This window comes from Nicotiana sylvestris, chromosome 8, assembly GCF_000393655.2.
Source record: "Nicotiana sylvestris chromosome 8, ASM39365v2, whole genome shotgun sequence".
In the NCBI taxonomy this organism is placed as follows: Eukaryota; Viridiplantae; Streptophyta; class Magnoliopsida; order Solanales; family Solanaceae; genus Nicotiana; species Nicotiana sylvestris.
In genome coordinates, this window is record NC_091064.1 from 140,066,131 (window position 1) to 140,086,800 (window position 20,670).

Genomic DNA, 20,670 nt, shown 5'->3' on the forward strand with positions numbered 1-20,670 from the left:
ATCTAATCTCTTTAGAGAGATGTATTTGTATTTTTTCTAGAGAGAGAGAGGGTTTGCTTTTTTAGATGTTCTCTCTTCTAGTCCCCTTTTTTTCCCCTGTCTCTTATACTCTTTATATGAGATACCCCAAGGAGCACTAAACAGTACAATTAGAGAGAATGTTCAGTAGAATATTCCCTTTGAAGATTCCAAAGCAAAACTAACTGTTACTTCTATCTGTACTGCTCGGCCTCGGCCTTGTTGTTGATCACTGCTCGACCTCAGCCTTGTTGATGATCAATGCTCGACCTCGGCCTTGTTGATGATCACTGCTCGACCTCGACTTTGTTGATGATAACTGCTCGACCTCGGCCGTACTGCTCGACCTCTGCCAGATAGCACAATTCGATTCGCACGTTACTCATGACAATTGTCTCCGCATGTCGAATTTCTCCGATTTGATTTTGACCCTATTATTTCAACATTTGCTAATACAAAATTTCATTATTTCAGTTTAACCATAAAATTTTGCAAATATTAAACTTATCTACTTAAAAGCTGCAAGTGAATTATTAAAATATTAGTGTACTTCTACTCACAAATATAGTATTCAACTTCCATAAATTTTTTTCAAGTGAAGTTTATGTCCCAAACAACTCAACTTGTACAAAATTATTTTTCAAACTTGGATTCAAATATCTTGCCAGCACAGAGAATTGACTTGGCCAAGCCAAACCGAAATGACACGGCATTTTCCCCAATGTATGAAGAGAGAATAGGAGCAATTTCTTGAGTCGTCGTTTACTTCGTTCTTTTGTTCCCACCGAGACAGACGACTAACCCGTCGTTTACGGCTATCCAAAGGCGGATCTAAATAACCAATAATGACAAGAACGAACCAAACTTCTCATAGCCGTCCCCTCCTTGTGATTTCTCATAATGTAAAATGATAATTTAAGCACACCGTATAGTTCGGGATTTCGGATTTAGGCGTAACGACTACGTGTCAATTTATGTGACTGCTAATTGTTGGTTGTGTTAAATATAAACGAATCTTCATCAACGTTTTCCTTTTATGTTACAATTAGGGGTGGTAAAATGGTTAAAAGAAAATAGTTAACCACCCATATTATCCACTAAAAATTGGGTTGAATAATAAACTTTTTAAAAACGGATCAAATATGGATAAGAACCATATTATCCATTAAAAAAATGGATAATCAATGAGTAACCAATGGATAACCAATGAGTCTAACTTTTACATTTGTAAAGCCTCAAATTGGGGGTTACTCAAGTTAGGGATACTAAGAATTCTCCCAAAAGTGATCATATATAAGAAGTCATGGATAATATGGGTAACTTATATTATCCGCCGGTTAACCCGTTTTTTATCCGTATTAAATATGGGTCGGGTCGGATAATTGATCCATTTTTTCATTACCCGTTTTCGACTCGAACTATATCCGACCCGACCCGCCCGTTTGCCACTCCTAGTTACAATCATAGTATCTAGAGCTGTCAAAACGGGCTAGCCTAGTCCAACCCAGCCCAAGCCTCATGGGCTTTCAAATTTGGTGGGCTAGAGCGGGCTGGCCCTCCATCTATATGGGCCTTAAAATGGCCAGCCCAGTCCAACCTAAAAGGGCCGCGGGCTAGGGCGGACCGGCCCTTCAACTTTTTTAGAAAAAAATATTTCTTCAAATCTTTTAGATATTTTTTCATGACATAATCTCTTAACCATATGAACGACTTCTGTTTATTTAGAGTGTACAAGAATCTTGATATTTGATAAGGAATCTCGTGATTGAAATGCAAATTATCTATATCTCTAGCTCCTCTTTTTTTAACGTTACATGAATATTTTTTTAGTACTTTTCTTTCACTTTCCTTAGATTTAGAAATTTCTTCGATAAATTTATATGTTAACGTTTTTTAATTTAGGTTTAACATTATTTGTTGATTTCATCATTATAGTCCATGAAATTTTTAAAATTCATGAAATTTGCTAGTATTTTTTCATTTTCTTTGGGTATTAAAACTTGACCTTTTTCTATACTGAAGAGCAATTTAATAATTAATAATATATTAAAGTAACCAAACTGATCATTGGCCACTTAAAGTAATATTTCTTTTGAAAGAAATTACTATTGGCCACTTAAAACTTTCCTAGTTCGTTGTTAATTAAGCAAAAGAAAAACAAATCTTGTCATACTACATGCATATCAAAAATATAAATTCTAGTAGTTGATATGGAAGGATAAATAAGAATTCTAAGGTTGGAAAATGTGGATTATAGTTAATATTTTTTTTTATTTTTTTACTTTTTTTAAATATTTAAATATGAATTTAATTAATTTTTGACCCACGGGCCAGCTCAGACCCAGTTTCGGTCAAGCCTCAAGGGCCAGTGAGCTGACTTGGGTCGTGCCTATAAGCCTCAGTTTTAAATGGGCTAAAATAATCCCAACCCAGCCCTACCAAAGTAGCGGGCTGGGTTGGGCAAGCCTCATGGGTCAAACCCATTTTGACGGCTCTAATAGTATCATTTATATATATTTAACCTATACAATAGTCGAATGAAAATTTAATCCCATACTAATAATAAAAAGAGTTATCATGAAAAGAATCACTAAGTATGACCTTAAATTTCCCGTACGGAAAAATATTCACAAATTATTATCTACTAACTTACGTAATTACTATTACACATAATATTGTATCATTTTTAAGCTAGTAGGCATATTGTATGTGCATATAATATATTAATAGACATTTTAAATCTAAGATGAACTTATTTAAAAACTTAAAATTTCCAAACAAAAAGAGACGTGCTTAATAATTGGATGAAAAATCCTCTGGCTTATCTTACAATTATTTCAAAGTTAAAAAAGAATTCATGCGGCCTACTTCTTCTTTTTTTTCTTTGCATGCTGGCATTATCTAATTCTAAATAATCAAAAAGATTCCACCATTTGGCATTGTTTCCTCATTTATTATTTTTAACAAATATGTGAAACAACCGATTAACCAATATTAATATTTGACTTTTCATAAGGAAAATCGTTAATTTCAATAAGTACATATGGGAAAAGAAGGTGTAATGGCTTTCTAGCCACTTAAACTTGTAGGGCTTTTGAAAGCCGATGCACGAATTTTGAATTTTCCTATTTGAATACTCAAACTTTACAAAATGAGTACTAATAAACACATCCACAAGAGCGTGTATATCAATTGCGCTGACATGTACAACACATCAAGCTAAGCTATTTATTACTTGCCATGTGTTATTTGTGCGTCCCATTTTTAAATACAAAAAAGAAAAAAAGAAGAAAAAAAACTCCTGAAACATACCCAATATTAATCTGTACGAGCAGCTCCAGACGCTCCTAACTTCTCCAGTGAACGGCGACTCAGATATCACCATGGGAAAAGTTCACGGATCACTTGCTTGCAAACTCCAAAAGTTGCCAAACAGGACAAGAAGAAGAAGCCTCGCGGCCGTGCTCACAAGAGGATGCAATACAACCGCAGATTTGTCACAACAATTGTTGATTTCAGGAAAAAGAGGGGCCCGGACTCATCCGAGAAGTAAATGAAGAAATGACTTTATTTTTAGGTAAAGAAAATTGTTGAAGTTCAATGGTTGTATTTGCAATTTGTTTATACAATTGGTTTCCGTAGTTAATGAAATGGGATAAGCAAGAATTCAATGGTCAACGTGATCTTGACCAAGTTGCTGGAAGAATTACTGCTGCTCTTTAAGAGATGAATACAGACAATTTTATGAATACATGAGTTAGAATCACATCCAATGGCCAACGTAGAGGAAAAGTCTTTTTTTTCTTTTTTCTTTTTTATTTTTATTTATATTTTATTGTAATTCTAATTTTTAAGTTAAAACAATACTATTCACGTGTTATGGCAGTGTGATTTGCACACAGTTTAGCTATGTCACCTATAGTGCTTCCACATAGGCATAATCAACGGTCAAAAGTATTTATTAATATTCATTTTATCAAGTTTAAGTGTTCAAATTGAAAAATTCAAAAGTTTCTCTATTTTTTTTAAAAGCCCAAATTTAAGTGGCCAATAACCAATACGCCGAAAAGGAAACAATACAAAAACTCTGACAAGAAAACCCCGCGCTGTCCTTCTCCTGCCTCGGAAAGTAAAATCATGAAGAACCGAAACAGAGGCAAAGTCTCACCTAAATGGATTGCTATTCTTTGCATTTTTAGCTTTGCTCTTGGCATGCTTTTCTCTAATAGGTAACTCCTTTTCTGGTTTTCTGGGTGATTGTTTTCATCCATTTACATGCAAAAAGATCCCCCCTGAATCAGAAATTTTGATGGGATTAAAAAAATTAGCTGTTTGGTTGAGTATACTATGTTAGTCTTGTCGTTTTTCATCTATTTCTTCTTCAAATTTTCTGGTTAAATTTTGAGTGATCTCTTCATTCATTTTGATGCATAATTGGCCTTTGTGGATTTTCAAGAATTCGTAGCTGTTTGGTTTTGGTTGTAAAAATTTAATTTTTTTCTTTATCGAATTCTTGACTATTTTGTTTGTGGTGATTGATGTTGCATAATTAGAGTTTGGACTCCTCCAGAATCAGATGGGATGATCATGTTTGGAAGGCGCCATAAACAAGAAAGAGACTTGGCTTTTATTTCTGACGATTGTGATTCCAAAGATAACCAGGTCCAACATCCCCCTCCCCAACGAAGAAAAAAAAAGGAAAAAAAAAACTATTTTTATCATTATTATTGCAGTTTTCTTAAGTATGGATGAATATTTATCTGCAGAAGGAGGACATGATTGGAGAGTTTAACAAAGCCCAAGTAGCTATCCAGTAAGCATTACAGTTTTCATGTGATTAATCACCTTGAACTTTTTTTCTACTTAACAATCAAACTGGACTAAATATGTCAAACAGCAGACTGAAGAAATATGCTTATTAGAAAATGTCACTGGTTCAAAAAAGCTTATGCAGAAAATAACTTTAAGAAAAAGGGAAAAGTAGCTATGATGTTTTACATAGTTCTGATCTTGATGATCCTATTCTTAATTGGAGCTCTTTCAGATCGTTGGATAAGTCAATTGCTAAGATTCAAAGTGAGCTGCCTTCAACTAAGACTCTTCTAACTCCGCGGAAAACTGAAGCAGTTCCTTCCACGAGCACAAATACTGAAAGAAGTGGGACTAGAAAGAAGGCATTTATGGTTATTGGAATAAACACTGCCTTCAGTAGTAGAAGGAGGCGTGATTCTATTAGAGAAACCTGGATGCCTCAAGGTGCTAATTATGAGGTTATTGGTTTACTTTGAATTTGTGTCTTTACTTTCCTCCTCCTTAATTTGACAACGTTCCATGTGTTTGAATAGGTGAAAAGCTACTTAGATTAGAGCAAGAAAAGGGGATCATTGTGCGCTTCATGATCGGCCACAGGTATGATCTACATTGCTCCACGTCTTCTGTATGCCAAACATATACTAGATGCTTATTCATCAAAGAGTTTCTGCTGGAGTCTCGTGTTCTTTCTTGCCAAAACAAGTGATAATATGTTCCCATTTTCTTTTCTTTGTTTTAAATATCCTTTTTTTCACTTAAGATTTGAATGATAAGATTAGCTTTTATAGTGTTCCATCTGTAAAATGTATGGCTCGTTGTTTTATTGGGAAATTTCATTAGGAAGGTATCTTTTAGAAGCTTGTTAAGAGTTAATTCTCCACTAAAGTTGGCTTGGAAAGATGTAACAAAAGGCACAGATAACTGCATGTGACTGGAGATTAACACAGTTTTTTTTCATTACGATTTTTGTCAACTTCCATCCAAACTCGTTCCTACACACAATAAATGCGTAATGAGTATATTTCACATTTATAAGCATGTGATCTCCCACAATTCACATACAAAATGATATAAAAACATACTAAAAATCATGCATTTTTGGTTATTTATCAGTGCTCATTGAACAATTCATATTAATTAGCATAAGATAACCTTACAAATACATAGACTCATTGGTAAACAATGGGTGTTTCAGCACCCACACTTGTATATGTGAATCTGCCTATGAGCTGATCACAAATAGGGAAGTTAACCCTTATGGTCATGGCATAATTAATACTTGGGTTTCTGAGAAAAAAATATTTCCAACATACTTTGTGGTTGATAACTTCAGAGGATGCAGTAGTATTTTCTCAACATAGAACAGAAGATCATCTATGACTGACACCTCACTGTTAGAGAGTCGGCACTTTAGTTTTTTCCTTGAATTAAAACAAAAATGAGGAGCTTCAAGAGTCCATTTCTCTAATCGGCTCCTTTTGTCGTCATTTTTTCATAGACTCAAAAATGTCATTCCGCTTTGTTTAGTTATTAGACATTAGATGTTTTGATAACATAGGTTATTAGACATCTTTTAGTTTTTCTGTTATTTTTTCCTTCCAATTTGTTTAATTATCAGACATTAGATGTTTTGGTAATAGAATTAAAATATTATTGAATTAACTTAAGAGCTAGGAATGGAATTCTTAGTTTGAGCACACGCATATATATTGGTTTGAAACAGAATAACTTTGAGAGCTCAAAAATGAGGAGTGCATATATATATATTTATAAATATACACACACACACACACCCCATCATTCCAATTTATTTGTTCTCGTAAGCAGGGGCGACACAGTAAAATTGGTTGGCTAAAGCCCGTAATAAGAGGTCTCAAGTAAATTTAATAAAATTAGATCTGGTGTGCGCAACACGTGCATCCCGTGCGTCACACGTGCATCACACGTGCATCTTTTGTCGATAGATAAATACTTTTAAAAGTCACATATATTGTTAAACCATGTGTGTAAAGTATAAAGCAAACTTAAAAGAAAAAGTGTAAGTTCATTTGTATAATAATAATAATAGTAACTTTTATACTCGTAAGGATCCACTTGTAAGGATCTTTGTGTGTCACATGTGCATCTCGTGCGTCTGGCCTCAAAGTTCTTATACTCCTTATCACAGTGCAACATCAAATAGCATTTTAGATCGAGCCATTGATAGTGAAGATGCTCAGCACAAGGACATTCTTCGACTTGTAAGTACAAATTGTGTTCTGACTTGCATCCATGTGATTGTTTTGTCTTTGCAGTTTCATCTTATACTTATATTTTATAGGATCACATAGAAGGTTATCATGAATTATCTGCAAAGACGAAAGCTTTCTTCTCGGTTGGAGCTGCAAAATGGGATGCTGAGTACTATGTAAAGGTTGATGATGATGTTCACGTCAATTTAGGTTCTTCTGCTCTGTCTTTATACGTATCTTCTCTATTTATGTACCTTATCGTTCAGGGCAATTGAAAGTAGATGATTTTTTCAGTGATCTAGAAATTAAAAGTTGATCGCCATGGTATTGTAGGTACACTAGCTGCAACTCTTGCCAAGCACAGGTTAAAACCCAGGGTGTATATAGGATGCATGAAATCAGGGCCAGTTCTTTATAAAAAGTAACTTCTTTTGAAACTATTCTGGCAGCTGATGTCACTAAAATTTTAGAAGTTTAAAATTTCAGGATTTTATTTACTAGAACTAATCTGTGCAATTTTTTCCTGATAGGAGTGTTAAGTACCATGAACCTGAGTTCTGGAAATTTGGAGAGACGGGAAATAAGTACTTCCGACATGCAACTGGACAGATATATGCCATCTCGAAAGAACTGGCAACCTACATTGCCAACAACAAGTAAGATTTTCCGTTCATATATCCTCCCTTAAAGTCTGACCTAATGTGTTCATGCAATAGCATTCTACTTTGAACATGTAAAGCTAGGATCTTGTAGAATGTGCTGTATGCTGGTTATAATATTCTTATGCGATTGGAAAAGTTTATGCAAATGATAACGAGGACACAGTCACTTGAAATAGGGGAAAACGGACGTTACTTCTTGCTCACTAACAACTTAATATATCTGTATATATTGGGGATTGCTCTTGTTTTACACTTTCAGTTCTCTAGTCTAATCCCACTAATCATGAATGGACATCAATGCTTGTCCATCGAATAATAAATACTGGTGGTGATTTCAGACCTATTCTGCATAAATATGCAAATGAAGATGTGTCACTCGGGGCATGGTTGATCGGTCTAGAAGTTGAGCACATTGATGATCGTAACATGTGCTGTGGAACTCCTCCTGGTTAGCAGTTTCTAAATCTCTCATTTATCTCCTTTTCATACGTATCTTGGAATCGGTACCTAAGGCTTTTGTTTTCTTCTGCTGTTGCAGAATGTGAATGGAAAGCACAAGCAGGTAATGTTTGTGTGGCATCATTTGATTGGAGCTGCAGTGGAATTTGCAAATCAGTTGAAAGAATCAAGCACGTACATGCAAAATGCAGCGAAAGTCCTGCTACTCTATGGGGGGCTCTCATATAGACATCACTAATCTCATTATCCGAAGGTATTCTTCAACTATGATATCTATCCTCTCAAATTTAAGAGGGGTAACTTGTGGATAATTTGGAAAGACCAAGCCCAAGCTACAAAAGACAACTAATAGTGCAGATCTTGGTGGAGCTGTTTATATGACATGAAAAGAATATACATGTTGCTTGCTAGAGGCTGTTGATAAGGAGACCATAAATAGGAGGAAGACTTTAGTCTTCACTTAGTATAATTCTTTCCACAGATGAGAGTGGATTGGTGTCACGACCCGAATTTCCCACCCTCGGGAGTCGTGATGGCGCCTACTAGTGAAAGCTACGCAAGCCAACCAACTGAACTATCTACCTTATTTCCATTTTTAATCCGATAACGGTTAAGAGCCAACAATTAGATAACAACAAAATTGAATAAGCGGAAGACTGCATTGTAGAGATTTAATAATACTGCTAATACCAAACCATAACAAATCTACCCAAGACTGGTGTCACAACTTCACAGACTGTCTAGGAGTACTACAAATAAAGGTCTGAAAGAAATAAATACAATACTGTCTCTGGAAATACATGAAAGAAACAGGAATAGTAGATAGAAGGAGACGCGCCAAGGCCTGCGGACGCCTGCAGGACTACCTTGGATCGCCTGATGAACAAGAAAACAACAATCTCACTGCGGTCCGAAGTCTACAACACTGGGATCTGCACAAAAGAGTGCAGAGTGTATTATCAGCACAACCGACCCTATGTGCTGGTAAGTGCCTAGCCTAATCTCGGCGAATTAGTGACGAGACAAGGACCAGACTACCAAATAAACCTGTGCAATATAACGTACAAAAATAATAGGAAGCAGATAACAATGATGACAACAATGACCAACCAGTGATGTAAATAGCAGGCCAGAAGAACACCATAAATGTTTCTCAACAAATAATAGATACAAGTGCAATCAATTCATCAAGTCCTTCAAATATAAATCTTTCGCCTATAAATCCTTCAAGTAATAATCTCCAAGATAATATGCTTTTCAATGAATATATATCGAATATATTTCCTTTAAATAAAATATCTTTCAAATAAGCATCTTTCGAATATAATTCTTTCGAGTAAATGTCACCTTGTGACGCCTCATTCACTTAACATAAAGTAGAGTACAACTTCCAACCCAATTAGGAAATCAACAAGAAAATATGAAGTTATTTTTAGAAATCATTTGATAAAGAAGATACCCTTTTCAATTAAAGTATAATATCGAATGAATCCTTCACCTTTAATACGAGAAATCAATAAATCAAAACATAGTAGAAATTCCTTTTTTTTTGTAAAGTACAACCTCAAACGGTTTAAGGAAAATTTAGTTGAGAAATCAATTGAGTTAAAAAAAATGTAACAATTGTTGAAATTTGGAGTATTGAACATATATAAAAATAAAAAAAAAGTAAAAATAGAATATCAAGAGAATTATAAAGGAATCAAAATCCAATCACTAACAAGAATAAGGGAAACAAAAACATATTTCACTTTCTTTTCACATCTTGTTGCAGGCGTGCAACCCGATCCCATTTCATGTATCTCGTGGCAGGCGTGCCACCCGCTCCCATTTCATGTATCTCGTGGTAGGCGTACCACTCGCTCCCATTTCATTATGTCTTGTGGTAGGCGTACCACCCGCTCCCATTTCATTATATCTTGTGGTAGGCGTGCCACCCGCTCCCATTTCATTATATCTTGTGATAGGCGTACCACCCGCTCCCATTTCATTATATATCTTGTGGTAGACGTACCACCCGCTCCCAGTTACAAGCCAACAATAATCACAAGGAATCTCGGCAAGGGAACAAGAGCAATATAATAACTTTCCGGCAAGGGAACAATAATATTTCAACAACATCTCGGCAAGGGAACAATACTATCAAAACAAACATCCTGGCAAGGCAACAATAATATCAAACAAACATCCTGGCAAGGCAACAATAACATCAAACAAACATCCTGGCAAGGGAACAATGGTGATAATAACATATGAAGCGCAATAAACCACAACGGAGTCATAACAATTATAATACAAGACTCACAGACATGCTTGACACCAACGTATAGATACTCGTCACCATGCCTATACGTCGTACTCTACAACTAACATGTAGCAATTAAGACACAACTCCTAATCCCTCAAGCTAAGGTTAGACCAAACACTTACCTCGCTTTACAACCAATTCAAAATTCCAACAAGCCTTTGCCTCGCGAATTCGTTCGAAGCTTCAAATCTGGTCATAATAATTCAATATACTGAATATAAATCGTACTAATTAATTCCATATGAAAATACTAATTTTCTAACAAAATCCGAAATTTAACTCAAAATCGCTTGTGGGGCCCACGTCCCGAATTCCGACGAAACTTACAAAATCCGATAACCCATTCAACCACGAGTTCACCCATACAAATTTTATCAAATTCCGATAACAACTCGACCACCAAATCTAAAATTTTCATTTTTGGAAGATTTTGCAAAAATCTTGATTTCTTCCATTTAAATCCGAATTAAACGATGAAAATAACCATGGATTTATGTAATATAAACACTTTCGAGTATAAGACACTTACTTGAGTTGAAATCGTGAAGAACACCTCAAAATCGCCCAAAATCTGAGTTTGAAACTCAAAAAAATAAAAAATAAAACGTGTTGTTCGTCCTTTAACTACCCAGAATTTTCGGGGGCACTATTCATGCATTTTTACTGTTCACGGGATACTGTTCACGGGGTACTGTACACTGGGTACTGTTCATTGGTACTGTTCACGGGGTACTATTTCTGCTATTTTTCCAAGTCCGAAATCACTCTGAGATACCTCCGAAACACTCCCGAGCCCTCGGGGCTCCTAACCAAACACATGCACTAACTCAACAACATCCTACAAACTTAACCATGCGATCAAATCGCCAAACTAACATCATATACCACGAATTAAGCTTTAAAATCCAAGAATTCTTTCAAATTTCATAAAACATCAAATTTTTCATTTTGAGTCCGAAACACGTCAAACGACGTCCGTTTTCAACCAAACTTTACAGAAAGTGCTTAAACCATATATAAGACATGTACCGGACACCGGAACCAAAATACGGGTCCGATACCATCACTTTCTAATCAAATTTCATTTCCATTTTCCTTAAATATTTTCAGAAAACAATTTTACTCAAAAATTCATTTCTCGGGCCTAAGACCTCGGAATTCGATTCCGGGCATACGCCCAAGTCCCATATTTTCCTACGGACCTCCTGGGACCGTCAAATCTTGGATCCGGGTTCGTTTTCTCAAAATATTGACCGAAGTCAACTCAGTTGAGTTTTAAAGCTCTAATTCATAATTTAATCCATTTTTCATACAAAAACCTTCCAGAAAATTATACGGACTGTGCACGCAAGTTGAGAAATTATTGATAGCTCTTTTCAAGTTCTTAAACACCGAGATGATTATTTAATTTAAAGATGACATTTTGGGTCATCACATTCTCCACCTCTAAAACAAACGTTCGTCCTCGAACGTATTAAGAATTATTCTCAAGTTACCAAATTGATGATTTTACTTTTACACAATTATTCGCGGTTGATCCCACATTATCGCATTCGACATAAGTCCGACAATACCATTTCAATTGAGATCATTTCCTTTATCCATATTCGTAAACTTCAAGACCAAATTTCTTACACTCCAATCATTTTTAGAAAGGTCCAATCTTTACGTCAACACACGACATTAGTCCCGACTGACTATAGCAACTCGTGCCTACGCACCCATCAAATACGGGGTATTACATTCTCCCCCACTTAGGGTCATTCGTCCTTAAATGAGAAGTAGAGTCCGTCTTCAAACACATAATGTAACTTATCTCTTTCTTTGCACATCTCAATATCCCAAATTTTTCTAACTCCCAAATTTTTCAGAAATTTCAGCAGAGTCTCCCCTGTAATTGGGCCTATCCACCTGTCGGAGTAACACCAAAACAACTCCTAACAACATGCACAACCCAACAATGCAACACAAAGTATATATCAATAACACTAATCTCCGCATTACAAGCACGACATTATCACAATGATATCTTGACATAAAACGTACCATATGTATGACCATAACCACATCTCTGGTCTTAATGGTTGCTCATAATAGATTACAACATCGCCAATTAACCTCATGTTAACAAAATTTTGTTTCAAACCTTCAGATTACTAACAACAAGGCATGAGGATCTTATAATTACTTACCCGAAGTAACGAATCACAATTTAACACCACCTGGGCTCTCACCTTGTAGGCTAAAACTCAATAGTTACAATACAATTTTGGCAAATTATGCACAGAAATATTCATACAAGAATTTTCAAATAAGCCTAATAGGCATGACTCCCTACAAGTGCTACAGCACAAATTTTAATTTCATAAAAGGAGAATTTAAACACATAAAATTTTCACCACCAGGACCTCGTCCTTATATAACATCCACCGCAGCTTGTAGCCCGATTTAAATATTTCATATCATATAAAAATGTGAGGATCTCATCCTCAACTCTGAATCACAAGTATTTTGCACATTGTGCCAACTAAAATTTTCCATTTCCTTTCTTCCTTCTTTCAAATAATTTCGGTTAAACAAAATCACAACATACAATGATCCCTCTTACCGGTAGGGCATATAATTTACAATGGAAATCAATTATTTAGAAATTAAATCAAACTCATCGAATTAATTCACAAAAGTCACTTTTAGCCTCACAACTATTTTTAATGACCAACACATAATGATAGACATGGCTATCTCCATATAATCTCCCAGCAGAAGTATTCACATATGTAGGTTTAAGAATTATGAAGCTCACTCATAAGTGGAGCACAATAGGAGAACTTTCCTCGATACTCAAAACCGAATCAAGTTAAGGAAATTTTGAGTTTATAATAATTCGAGACTGTACTTATAACGATACCGTCTGGTGTAGCAACCTCAGCCATACTATAGAAAACATATCAACGGACTGGGTCTCCGCCTCTAGGAGTCTCACCTCCACCTCTAATATCCTGACCCCTACCTATGGTTGGTCATGTAAGTAGAGTAGTAACTGTAATGGGGCACGTAGCCTGAGTGCTTTGACGAAATATGTCTCTCCCAAGTCTAGGATAATTTTTCAAGATGTTCCTAGTATCTCCATTTTCATAACAACCCATCCGCAGTTCGGCTGCTCATACTAGGTCTGTACCGGATAACTTAAATAACCATTGCAAGAAATTTCATGCCACTGGTACATTAAAAAATGACTGCCCCACGCGAGTGTTGTGATTAACTTAAGCACTACGAGTATACTGAATATGTTTTCATGACCCCGTTGATACTGAAATGTAGAATTATTAAGGACGCGGGAATATCTCAAGTCTTATCATCATCCCATTCAAATCTCAGCTCTTGATCATATACAAGTTTTGGAAAACCTTTCAATACCACATAAATACATCTCAGGCCAAAATCGGTATAACACACGACCCTGCAATTTGATCGTAGATAGTGGACTCCCCTCACTTGGCACAAAGCCATATGTCACAACATCCGATAATCCACAATATTTGACCTTCACAACTCAAATAAATCAACCAGACATCAAGGTACGTTGAACCCCAACATGATTCATTAGGTGATCTTTTGATACGTCTACATCTTCCGTCGGAACCACAACTGGTCTAGTAAATACATTATCTTTCCACTACCTCTACTTGTCATCTCCAACACAGCAAAATCAACCCCATCGCTTTCGACTATCTTCACGTTCTGCAATACTTCATAGCAGCGGTCAAGAAAATCCCGCGGGTCCTCAAAAGATGCACCGCTGAAAGTGGTAGCGAAGAGCTTGGTGAGACCTATCCAGCCTCCGCAAAGTCTCCGAAGACGTAATTGATCTATCACCGGTCTGTGATATTGTTTGGCTGAAAAAGCGGCATGTGACCTCGCCATTTGTGAAAGGACAAGAGTAGAGGTTTCAATTTAGCAATAAGAGAACAAAATTGCACGACAAAGAAGAATGAGAGTGAAACTTTTCCTAACTCTGTAGCCTCTAGGGGATAAATACAGACGTCTCCGTACCGATCCCTCAGACTCTACTAAGTTTGTCTGTGAATTGTGAGACCTATGTAACCTAGAGCTCTGATACCAACTTGTCACGACCCGAATTTCCCACCCTCGAGAGTCGTGATGGCTCATACTAGTGAAAGCTACGCAAGCCAACCAACTGAACTATCTACCTTATTTCCATTTTTAATCTGATAACGGTTAAAAGCCAACAATTAGATAACAACAGAATTGAATAAGCGGAAAACTGCATTGTAGAGATTTAATAATACTGCTAATACCAAACCATAACAAATCTACCCAAGACTGGTGTCACAACTTCACAAACTGTCTAGGAGTACTACAAATAAAGGTCTGAAAGAAATAAATACAATACTGTCTCTGGAAATACATGAAAGAAACAGGAATAGTAGATAGAAAGAGACGCGCCAAGGCCTGCGGACGCCTGTAGGACTACCTTGGATCGCCTGATGAACAAGAAAACAACAATCTCACTGCGGTCCGAAGTCTACAACACTGGGATCTGCACAAAAGAGTGCAGAGTGTAGTATCAGCACAACCGACCCCATGTGTTGGTAAATGCCTAGCCTAACCTCGACGAAGTAGTGACGAGGCTAGGACCAGACTACCAAATAAACCTGTGCAATATAGCGTACAAAAATAATAGGAAGCAGATAACAATGATGGCAACAATGACCAACCAGTGATGTAAATAGCAGGCCACAAGAACACCATAAATGTTTCTCAACAAATAATAGATACAAGTGCAATCAATTCATCAAGTCCTTCAAATATAAATCTTTCGCCTATAAATCCTTCAAGTAATAATCTCCAAGATAATATGCTTTTCAATGAATATATATCGAATATATTTCCTTTAAATAAAATATCTTTCAAATAAGCATCTTTCGAATATAATTCTTTCGAGTAAATGTCACCTTGTGACGCCTCATTCACTTAACATAAAGTAGAGTACAACTTCCAACCCAATTAGGAAATCAACAAGAAAATATGAAGTTATTTTTAGAAATCATTTGATAAAGAAGATACCCTTTTCAATTAAAGTACAATATCGAATGAATCCTTCACCTTTAATACGAGAAATCAATAAATCAAAACATAGTAGAAATTCCTTTTTTTTTGTAAAGTACAACCTCAAACGTTTTAAGGAAAATTTAGTTGAGAAATCAATTGAGTTAAAAAAAATGTAACAATTGTTGAAATTTGGAGTATTGAACATATATAAAAAAAAGTAAAAATAGAATATCAAGAGAATTATAAAGGAATCAAAATCCAATCACTAACAAGAATAAGGGAAACAAAAGCATATTTCACTTTCTTTTCACATCTTGTTGCAGAGTGCAACCCGATCCCATTTCATGTATCTCGTGGCAGGCGTGCCACCCGCTCCCATTTCATGTATCTCGTGGGAGGCGTACCACCCGCTCCCATTTTATTATGTCTTGTGGTAGGCGTACCACCCGCTCCCATTTCATTATATCTTGTGGTAGGCATACCACCCGCTCCCATTTCATTATATCTTGTGGTAGGCGTACCACCCGCTCCCATTTCATTATATATCTTGTGGTAGGCGTACCACCCGCTCCCATTTCATTATATATCTTGTGGTAGGCGTACCACCCGCTCCCAGTTACAAGCCAACAATAATCACAAGGAATCCCGGCAAGGGAACAAGAGCAATATAACAACTTTCCGGCAAGGGAACAATAATATTTCAACAACATCCCGGCAAGGGAACAATACTATCAAAACAAACATCCTGGCAAGGCAACAATAATATCAAACAAACATCCTGGCAAGGGAACAATGGTGATAATAACATATGAAGCGCAATAAACCACAACGGAGTCATAACAATTATAATACAAGACTCACGGACATGCTTGACACCAACGTATAGATTACTCGTCACCATGCCTATACGTCGTACTCTACAATTAACATGTAGCAATTAAGACACAACTCCTAATCCCTCAAGCTAAGGTTAGACCAAACACTTACCTCGCTTTGCAACCAATTCAAAATTCCAACAAGCCTTTGCCTCGCGAATTCGTTCGAAGCTTCAAATCTGGTCATAATAATTCAATATACTCAATATAAATCGTACGAATTAATTCCATATGAAAATACTAATTTTTCAACAAAATCCGAAATTTAACTCAAAATCGCTCGTGGGCCCCACGTCCCTAATTCCGACGAAACTTACAAAATCCGATAACCCATTCAACCACGAGTTCACCATACAAATTTTATCAAATTCCGATAACAACTCGACCTCCAAATCTAAAATTTTCATTTTTGGAAGATTTTGCAAAAATCTTGATTTCTTCCATTTAAATCCGAATTAAACGATGAAAATAACCATGGATTTATGTAATATAAACACTTTCGGGTATAAGACACTTACTTGAGTTGAAATCGTGAAGAACACCTCAAAATCGCCCAAAATCCGAGTTTGAAACTCAAAAAAATGAAAAAAACGTGTTGTTCGTCCTTTAACTGCCCAGAATTTTCGGGGGCACTATTCATGCGTTTTTACTGTTCACGGGGTACTGTACACTGGGTACTTTTTATTGGTACTGTTCACGGGGTACTATTTCTGCAAATTTTCTGCTATTTTCCCAAGTCCGAAATCACTCCGAGATACCTCCGAAATACTCCCGAGCCCTCGGTGCTCCTAACCAAATACATGCACTAACTCAACAATATCCTACAAACTTAACCGTGCGATCAAATCGCCAAACTAACATCATATACCACGAATTAAGCTTTAAAATCCAAGAATTCTTGCAAATTTCATAAAACATCAAATTTTCCATTTTGAGTCCGAAACACGTCAAACGACGCCCGTTTTCAACCAAACTTTACAGAAAGTGCTTAAACCATATATAAGACCTGTACCGGACACCGGAACCAAAATACGAGCCCGATACCATCACTTTATAATCAAATTTCATTTCCATTTTCCTTAAATATTTTCAGAAAACAATTTTACTCAAAAATTCATTTCTCGGGCCTGAGACCTCAGAATTCGATTCCGGGCATACGCCCAAGTCCCATATTTTCCTACGGACCTCCTAGGACCGTCAAATCTTAGATCCGGGTTCGTTTGCTCAAAATATTGACCGAAGTCAACTCAGTTAAGTTTTAAAGCTCTAATTCATAATTTAATCAATTTTTCATACAAAAACCTTCCAGAAAATTATACGGACTGCGCACGCAAGTTGAGAAAATATTGATAGCTCTTTTCAAGTTCTTAAAACACCGAGATGATTATTTAATTTAAAGATGACATTTTAGGTCATCACAATTGGATGTTAGATACTAGATTTCTAATTGCACTGTATATTGTGATAAGCTTTGTTTTTGGTCCAACTCTTGGTTATAATTGCCGAAGATATTTTCCCTCATCTCCACAAGCTTTTCATATTTTCAGCTAAGTTGTATGTAGGGGTGGCAATTTAAGCCCAAACGCATCCAACCCGCCCAGAGATTAATGGGTTGGGCTAAAAATATTTTAGCTCATGGGCCAATTTGGGCTGAGCCCAAGTTAACTCATTATTTTTTAGAGATTTTTACATTCCTATACACTATATGAAACTATATTATCATCCCTACTCAAGTTTTACTATAATTACATTTTATATACCCAATTACCATTTATGTACATTTTAAGGGAATTAATGATTATAATTAGTGTCCTAAAATCGCTCTAACTTATCTTTCACTCCCCCCACGTTTCTCTCTCCACATCCCACCCCCTCCCCCACGTAACTTGCACAAGAGAGCAGCAATTCCAGTGTTGACAACCATTAAAAAGCTTTTGAAGCTTTGAATTCGAATTTGTGTTTTCAAAAAAACATTATTTGTTTGAATTAAGTGTTGTTGCAAAGAATTGAGAATTCTCTCTACGTATCTCTCTATCTCTCAATTCTTAATTTCAGTAATGTAAAGCAAAGGAAAAGATAGCAGCAATTCCACCATTGTCAGCCATTAAAATGCTTTGAAGCTTTGAATTCGAATTTGGGTTTTCAAAAACCATTATTTGTTTGGATTAGGTGTTGTTGCAAACAATTGGGAATATGGTTTGGAGTTTATATCTCAATTTTGAGGGTGTTTTGGTGAAGATTAAACTTGATTTTGGCTGAATTTCAGATTGAAACTCGAACAAGAAGAAGAAGACATGACACATTACACTGCAAAAGTTGTAGTAAAATTGTATATATATATATATATATATATATATATATATATATATATATATATATATTATTTAAATATTGTATGAAAGTTGAACAATATTGTATAAAAATTATTTTTAAGTTGTTGATATTGTAGTTGTATATAACTGGGTAGAAATAATGTATGAAAACTGTAGATAAGTTGTATAATATATAATTAGTTGTATGAAATTTATTTTTGCTATGCATAAATTAGATACAAAATATACAAAAGACTTATTGTATAAATTTTGTATAAAATTTGTACTTAAGTTGTATGTTATCGTAGTTGTATTTAACTGGGTAGAAATAATGTGTGAAAGTTATAAATAAGTTGTAGATTAACTGTAAATAAGTGTATACTGTAAGTATTGAATGTGATCCAACAGGAAATAGCTGGAAAAATCTCCATATCATAGAAAAGAGATAATTAGAAAAGCACCTCCATCTGCAGAGAAAGCACCTCCATTATGAATTATATGTGAAACCTATATTTGTATGAAATATGAAGTTGCTAACTGAACCTGACTACCAACCTCCTCAGAAGTAAAAATGAATGAAGAGAAACTAACATAGGGAGAAGAGCAAAATAAACAAATATGGGACAAAGACGAATTTTGAATTTAGAGTCAATGATCTAATATATGCATACGTTAGTTTATTTTGTACATATACATAATTCGAGCAATGAATTCACTAATAAAGGCTTGGTAACAATTTCTCTAATTACAAACGGACAAGTGAATGAGTGATTTATTTTAAAGATTGGTCCAAAGCAAAGACCTCATTTGCTTCGTTAAAAGAAGACTGGAATATCAAATTTTGATAGTCCTCTACTATACTACAATGGGGTAGTAAAAACTACATTTAAAATTTAAATCCTTCAAACTAATTTGGTGGTGACCAAACATTGGAACAAATAGTGTAAGACAAATGTTTAATAACTTGTGCTCCCCCAAAAATTCATCCGACTCAAAATCTGGAAACAACATGTCCCCATATAGTCTCAGTGTTACTGTTTTCAATCTAGACTTTGTTTACAATATGCAGCTCAAATGGACAGATGCCTCAGATCTGAACTAAGTTTGGGTCCATATGTGATAACTGAGAACCCATGTACCCCTTTCTATCAGCGTGATAAACAAATCAACACATGTTTCTGTTCGTTGCTTTCAAACATAAATCAATGATCTATTTGGCTTGTTATCGCCGTCCCGTAATAGTTAGCATTATATTTGGTTTAATAGTTAGAGCATGGTTTTATCCCCGGCGGAAGAAAAATAAGAAAAGAAAAGAGAAAAAGAAAGAAAAGGGTGCAACTAAATACCTTGATTGAAGGCATAAATAATGGATTTGAGAGCCTTTTAAGGTGGATTGTATATATGTTGTAAACAAAACGTGTTTATGCCCGGTAATTAACTAAACATGGACATTAAGGGTAGTAAAGTTTCAAATAGTGTATATGAATGAAAAAATCCCTATTTTTTATAGCCCATTCTGACCCATTAAGCAGCCCAAATACAACCCATGAAACTCACCCAAAACAAAGTGATCTCAACCCAACTTATCTTAAAATTTACTTAGTTGCCCCAATTTTACTTTTTTTTTTTTTTTTTTGTATTTTCAATTTTCTGTTCTTTTGTTTTTTCTGCACCACCTACCCACCCTACCCCCTCGCAAACCCCTTAATTTTTTTTTGTATTTTTAATTTTCTATTTTGTTGTTTTACTACATCAACCACCCACCCACCCTATCCCCCCGGCGCAAACCCCCTCAAATTTTTTTTTACTTTTTTTTTGTATTTTCAATTTTTTGTTTTTTGTTTTTCTGCACCACTCACCCTACCATCTACCCCCTGGGCGCAAACCCCATTAAATTTTTTTTTTTACTTTTTTTTTTGT

At 35.6% G+C, this 20,670-nt stretch overlaps 1 protein-coding gene and 1 pseudogene across 3 annotated transcripts; both read left to right on the forward strand.

The window, feature by feature from the left end:
* Window positions 1-3,373: 3,373 nt before the first annotated feature.
* Window positions 3,374-3,608, forward strand: LOC104227189 (small ribosomal subunit protein eS30z/eS30y/eS30x-like; annotated as a pseudogene).
* A 478-nt stretch (window positions 3,609-4,086) lies between these two features.
* On the forward strand, window positions 4,087-18,765 carry LOC104227190 (beta-1,3-galactosyltransferase 7-like). 3 transcript variants are annotated; one of them, XM_070155408.1, is made up of 12 exons: window positions 4,087-4,247; window positions 4,572-4,680; window positions 4,785-4,831; window positions 5,063-5,274; window positions 5,364-5,427; window positions 6,998-7,070; window positions 7,151-7,271; window positions 7,395-7,482; window positions 7,592-7,717; window positions 8,062-8,171; window positions 8,262-8,435; window positions 18,705-18,765. In XM_070155408.1, exons 1-11 carry the CDS (start codon window positions 4,156-4,158, stop codon window positions 8,408-8,410), a joined length of 1,191 nt encoding a protein of 396 aa, XP_070011509.1. In that variant the 5' UTR covers window positions 4,087-4,155; the 3' UTR covers window positions 8,411-8,435; window positions 18,705-18,765. The 3 variants fall into 3 exon arrangements, with proteins under 3 accessions (XP_070011509.1, XP_070011510.1, XP_009777689.1); XM_070155409.1 differs by lacking the exon at window positions 18,705-18,765 and adding an exon at window positions 18,608-18,624; XM_009779387.2 differs by lacking the exon at window positions 18,705-18,765 and having other exon boundaries at window positions 8,262-8,592.
* Window positions 18,766-20,670: the final 1,905 nt, after the last annotated feature.

Coding starts and splice junctions, on each gene's coding strand:
- LOC104227190 (XM_070155408.1), top strand. CDS start 4,156: ATGAAGAACCGAAACAGAGGCAAAGTCTCACCTAAATGGATTGCTATT. Junction 7,483..7,591: donor GGGCCAGTTCTTTATAAAAA/GTAACTTCTTTT, acceptor TTTTCCTGATAG/GAGTGTTAAGTACCATGAAC. Junction 8,172..8,261: donor GTGCTGTGGAACTCCTCCTG/GTTAGCAGTTTC, acceptor CTGCTGTTGCAG/AATGTGAATGGAAAGCACAA.